The sequence below is a fragment of the Phaethon lepturus genome, unplaced genomic scaffold (assembly GCF_000687285.1).
Source record: "Phaethon lepturus isolate BGI_N335 unplaced genomic scaffold, ASM68728v1 scaffold10183, whole genome shotgun sequence".
NCBI lineage: Eukaryota > Metazoa > Chordata > Aves > Phaethontiformes > Phaethontidae > Phaethon > Phaethon lepturus.
The window spans coordinates 1-5,888 of NW_010526954.1; the positions used below are offsets into that span (position 1 = coordinate 1).

General features: G+C 40.3%; 1 protein-coding gene across 1 annotated transcript; it reads left to right on the forward strand.

The window, feature by feature from the left end:
• Positions 1–232: 232 nt before the first annotated feature.
• MKRN2OS (MKRN2 opposite strand) lies at positions 233–4,557 on the forward strand (the record flags this gene model as incomplete). Its single annotated transcript, XM_010283229.1, has 3 exons — positions 233–386; positions 1,327–1,489; positions 4,338–4,557. Coding segments are annotated over 3 exons (537 nt in total), but the record flags the coding sequence as incomplete, so codon positions are not given.
• Between the last annotated feature and the right edge of the window lie 1,331 nt (positions 4,558–5,888).

Consider the following 5,888-nt stretch of genomic DNA (forward strand, 5'->3'; position numbering starts at 1 on the left):
GGGAGAAGGCAGCTCTGGCCCTGTCGTCACAGGTTTTCAGGTTGCGGGACTGGTGGTTGTAGGCCCCGCAGCACCGCTCTGCCGCGGGCCTTTACCCCGCCCTGCCCCGGGCAAGCCGTGACTGGCTGACCTTTGGGTAAGCCCTGATCAACCCCCCTTCTGGAAATGAAAATGCCTCTTCCAGGTTTTCAGTCGAGTTATGCTTCCAGCTCCACATCTTGGGTCCAAGTAGCGTGACAAGTGGCACCTGCTCTGCGAAAGAGATGGTGCCAGGACGTTTCTAAGGGGGACAAGCCATGCTCACAGCCATCGCCAACACGGCTCTTTTTCTTTCAGAGGCTATGATGGGAAATCTGACCTTCACGTTGGAATAACCAACAGTAATGGTAAAAAGTATTTTGCAGTTGCCTTAGAAACTACTGCCTGTCTCCCAGACCTTGTATTTAGACTGCACGCCCAGTTCAGCTTTGGCCCCTCCGCCAATGGTGACCCAAATTTTGTGACACTTCAGAGCCACCTCTACTGTTGCAGCAAGATCTGGTACCTGTTAAAAATGCGGGCTGCAACGTCCAGATAACCGATGCTTTGCTGTTGAAGATTGCATGCTTCCCCTGAGGAAGGTATCCGAATCAGGAACTTAGCTGTTCACCTACAAAAGAGTTTCACATAAAGGTCAAAAAAACTTGAGTCCAAGAATTTCTCTCGCCTTGCAGCAGTGAGCACACAGAGCTTGAAATCAAAGCCATAGATCTCTCCTCTCGTGCTGAGGAGCTGCACAGAATGGAATCGACAGGTGACTTCTATTTCCTGACACAGGGAAATGAAAAGCTAGGCAGCCTACTTTTTTAAAGAAGTTTCCGGAAGTTTTGACATAAACAGATTTTTTTTCTAATTCTAAAAAAAACCCTAATAAAATAATAACATTTTTAAAAGCCACATTAAAAATCATGTCAGGTTCTCCTAGAGTAGGCCCAACCGTGCAAAATCTCACTTGAGATATTTATTTAATATAAAATTGTCTAATTTGTGGGTTTAAAAAAGAAGCCTGGTTGTCCTTAAGTTGCTTTCATGATCAAGAGACATCTGAAAATTACTTTCTAAAATGAGAATAGGTTTTTGATAAAAGCAAGGACTGCATTTTCTACTCTGTAGCCGCAGAAGGCCACTGATGCGAAGCTAGGGTATAGCCTAAGAAGGAATGGCAGTATGGAAAACTAGTAGTAACCTTCATCGCTTAAAAAAAAAAAATATCAAACACAAAAGCAAAGCTATGAATATGAATCTGATTCTCCAGTGCCACCTGATAATCCGTTACTCTATTTTCAGGCGTGGTGTATAATTACAATGAAGAGGGCATTCACAGAGCTGAAACTGGATGGGAACAGTGCGTTAGTATCCCACTAGTACAGCCAGACATGTTTGGGCTTCTTCAGCAGTGGGATACACTCCTAGAGGAATTTTCTGGGGGAGAGGCCTGGCTTCCTCACAGGTATGTAGTTGAAAAGCTGGGTGCGATAGGAGTTTTTAGTCTGGGGTGATAAATTGGGCTATTCCAGTTTGGATCCTGCGAGGCTTCTGGTTCATTCAGAGCCTTGCTCCTTCAGAACACACATTTCTAACAAGCCAGTCTAAACAATGCTGTCAGGCGATCTTGAAACTTAACGGGCCTTGCTAAACAGAGAGTATTTTAAAGTTGTAAGTAACAAACTCATTCGCTGGAATGTAAAAGCTCTAACATAAGAGATCATTTTGGGAAGTTTTCTTCAGCAACAAAAGAATTCTGCGTGAAACAAAGCAGTTGAATGAAATATTACCTTTAGGAGTGTGCTGCTGAGACCAACAGTACAAAAGTCCAGGCGCAATTCTATAATTATTTCTTCTAGGTTTCAGCGGTTTTAGGTGTATTTGCACTTACAGGCTGAGGACACTGATGGGATTCTTGCCCAGATCTTACATCCAGATGGACGACTTTGTTGTTGGTGATCAGAAACGGGAAACATGGTCAGACTCATTTCCAGCTCTTCCAGCTGGTTCATAACATTGCTTTGGATAGTGAAATACAGAAAGACTTCCATATATTTTGAATTAAACCAGTATGTTCCAATGAGAACGTTCAGTTCTTTGTAGCTTCCCTTGAAGTTAATGCCTGATGACAGTGTTACAAGTTACACAGCCCAGCTAAAACATGCACTGCCACATCACCAAGCCGGCTGATGACAAAGGAGCCTGCTCTCCAAGAAACACCAGTTCTTGTACTGTTACTGAGGAACAGTTCATGTAACAAACAACTTGTCTGAGCATAGTTCTGTGAAGTGTTTAAGTTAATGAACGTCAATGTCATTTTATGTGAAAGAAAAAAAATCAAAAGCATTTTTTAGCAATTCTGTATGTGCTTCACTATAAAATTTCAGAGATAATGTATTACGTCCCTAGCACCAGATGAAAGAATTTGACCTACAATAGAATTTTTAAATGTTTACAGAACTTGTAAAGCCAACAGGATTTGGGTCTCTCTATGATACTTTTACAGCTCCCAGTGCCTTAATATTATTACTAAAATTAACTCGGTGTCAAAAAAGCACGGGTAGAAGGTGGATAGATGTGTGCATCGCTTCTACGAGCTTTTCTTTGGTTTTCCTCCGTCTGCCACCTCCTGACAAAGCGACCTGCTTTTTCCACAGACAGACCAGTGACCACTAGACTGCCGAAAACATCTTTAAAAAAAGTTCAGTTAACTCCTCTATTTTTCCAATGGACAGGAACTGTGCTAAACTAATCCTGTAACTCCCTTGGGTTCAGGCCAAGCCTAATTCTGATGTTCTTGATTGCTTTTCATTTACTGGAAGGATGGTATATATCAGCAGCAAAGAAGAGCGGCTACAGCCATGACCAACAATACCTTAAATTACTGAGGGATACTGGGTGTGCTTGTCAAATTATAAAGACACTTCCCAAAAAGCAGAAACTAACTGGAAGACACAGATGGTAATGAGAAGTGTATTCCAGTCTTCTGCATTATAAGTACAAAGATAGTCTGCAAACAAAATTGAAAAGTGGAATTGATTTAGAAAAGCACTTGTGTACACAGAAGTGGTCCAGACATGCTGTGGCACTCCGCAGACGCAGCCCTGAGCTGGTGAACCCAACATTTTTTCAGTGTAATTTTCAGATGTTTTGCACTGCACAGTGATGATGACAGTCTTGAAGTTATTTTTCTTTAACAATTATTTTGGTAAAGTAAGTACACTGTAGCAAATAGCTTTCTTACTAAACGGGAGCTCGCAGGTCACTTCAGATACCCTTAACAAATCAGAAGAGCTTTGAAGAAGAATGTGAGCCCTCCTGAACTGGGCTCAGGGTCGCAGGGTTGCTTTTGATACCCATAGTCCTCGGATCTTGCAAAAACACCTTGTAAGCTCCCAGGGCTGAGAGGCAAAGCTCACAGAAGATTCCCTGTGGAATCTTGCACATGGCCATGGAGCCACTGACAGTACAAGGCAAGGAATGAGTCACAGGGCTAGGGAGAACATGGGAAAAACGACACAGGATGAGGGAATTACAGAAGAAGCTCAAGGATTAGGCAGGTGGCAAATGGGAGTCTGAGCAGGTCTATATCAAATGCAGTTACACAGGGCCGGTGGAAAAAGCAGCACTATCTGGTGAGGGAATGGAATAAATTACTGAAGTTGTTAGTGGCCAACATGAAACGTTTGGGAGAATCTGAGAAACATTCTGACAGAAGAACAGGTAAGTGCCATAAGCTCCTACGTTAGGGTAGTGGGGAGAAAAAAGAAAAAAGGCAAGAACAGTTTAAACGGCTACTCCTATTCGGTTAGTGTTTCTGTCCTTGCACGGTTGGCACAAATTATTGCCAAAGCGAGTTTGACTGGCACACCATATACCAACTGTATCAACATACTAGTGATAGAATTTACTTGATTTTAAGTAAGCTTCCAAGTTAATGCCATACTGAAAGAAGGGCACATGGTGACACACAATTAACGTTACTGCTGCAGGAAGCAGTTTTCAAGATAACAGAGTAACAATACATGGAAGACCAAAGGTTAACAAGGTAAAAGCCAAATTAGTATTAAAAAAATAACTCATTATTGTAAAGTCTGCAGCCCTCCTTTTTTTGATGCTCACAGTTTCTAATACCCCTGGATGGAAAGTACAACGTGTGGTGAACAGAATGTATTTAAGCACCGGCATTAAAAGGAAAGTGGCGATAGTTCCTGCAGAGCATGCGCTTCCTTATTTCACTCAGTAAAATATTCCTCCATGCGCAGTTATTAATGGATTAGTGCTAACTCTTACTAACGAGATACTTTTCCTAGGTATGAAGAACGTGACCACAACTGCTACACATATGCACTGGCCTTCATTAACAGTGTACTGACCGCACAAGGAAAACCGCAAATGAGTAAAAGTGAATTTACAGAGAAATTTGTGATCCCACAGACAAAGAAAGCTTCCAAATACATTACCCTGCATCAGGAGCTAACAGCTAATGATTTCTACATTGTACCCCTTCCCGATCAAGAAAAACAGTGCTGAAAACGTCAAGTTGCTATACTAAAACATCTACAACATGCAACAGGAAAAGGAAGTCTTAAGACTCCAAATCTCAGGGTTTAAGATGCGTGATCTACTTAATGTATTTAAAAACACAATTAACTGTACACATTAACCTACACATCATGGAAGGATCAGGAAACTGAACTTGTGCATTTGAATGAAATAACATACATACAATGTACACACTACAGAAAATTTCTCTGGGAACTATTGATACGGAAAAGATTTTTCCTATTAACATTCACTGTATGCTCTGTTCTGCCAAGACACTTAATACCAGAAATCGTAACTGCTGTGTAATTAAGGGTTTTAACAAATGAACTGTGGTAACTGAAGCAGTAGCAAACCAAAATGTTTTGGTTTTTTTTTTTTTCCTGTCACATTTGTTTACTGATGAGTGAAAAAAAGGGAGTCTGTGCTTGTGCGCTGCTGAAATCCAAAGTGGATAATGTAATGCAGACTCGCTACATGCAAAGTTATCTTCCTTTAATTACTAATAAATATAATGACAAGTAAATCCAGCCTCTTTGCCAGATATATTTCTTTTCCAATTCTTCTTTACATTTTACACATTTATTCCTCAAATCAAGACAGATGCTTAGTATTAAAAGATAATAATTTAGTATCTCTGTCTGTTAGTATGTGTAATAAGCAACAGGCTCCTTAGGATTTATCTGAGTTAAAACTTTAGAATTTAACAAAAAGAAATTTATGTTAAAAAAATCAGAAAGATCCTCTGACAGCACTTTTACCTATTGTACACAGAATTGTATGCTGAGGTCAGAATTGTGCAGTCCATAATTTTGTGCAATTTCACTTTATTTACTTAGAATTAGTTTAAGAAAATAATTTCAGCTTTTTTTCCTTCTACTAATTTCTGCAGAGTAAGGTGGTTTTAGTCTAGATGCAAGTTGTATTTTCTCAAAGATGGAGAAGTAACCATAAATGATTGGGGTTTTATCCACATGTAGTTTATACTTTTGGATACACAAACTGCATTAACCCTGCCCACCCCATACTCTCCAGCTGCATACACCACACTTCACACACTTCCTCCTTCCACGTTCTTCCACTTCTTGCCAAATTCCAAATTAATATTAAAAAAACCATGACACAGTAGAGACAACCAGCTTGAAATGCGCAATTCAGCTGCTGTTAGAGACCTCCTATCCACCCATTCCTAGTGCAAGTCAAAATTCTTCAGCTAGGATTTGGCTTACAAAAAGAAATTGTGGTATGCTATTTCCGAGTGAATCAGAATCCATACTTCATTTAAGTACTGTATTTTAATTGGTAAAACATAAATACAA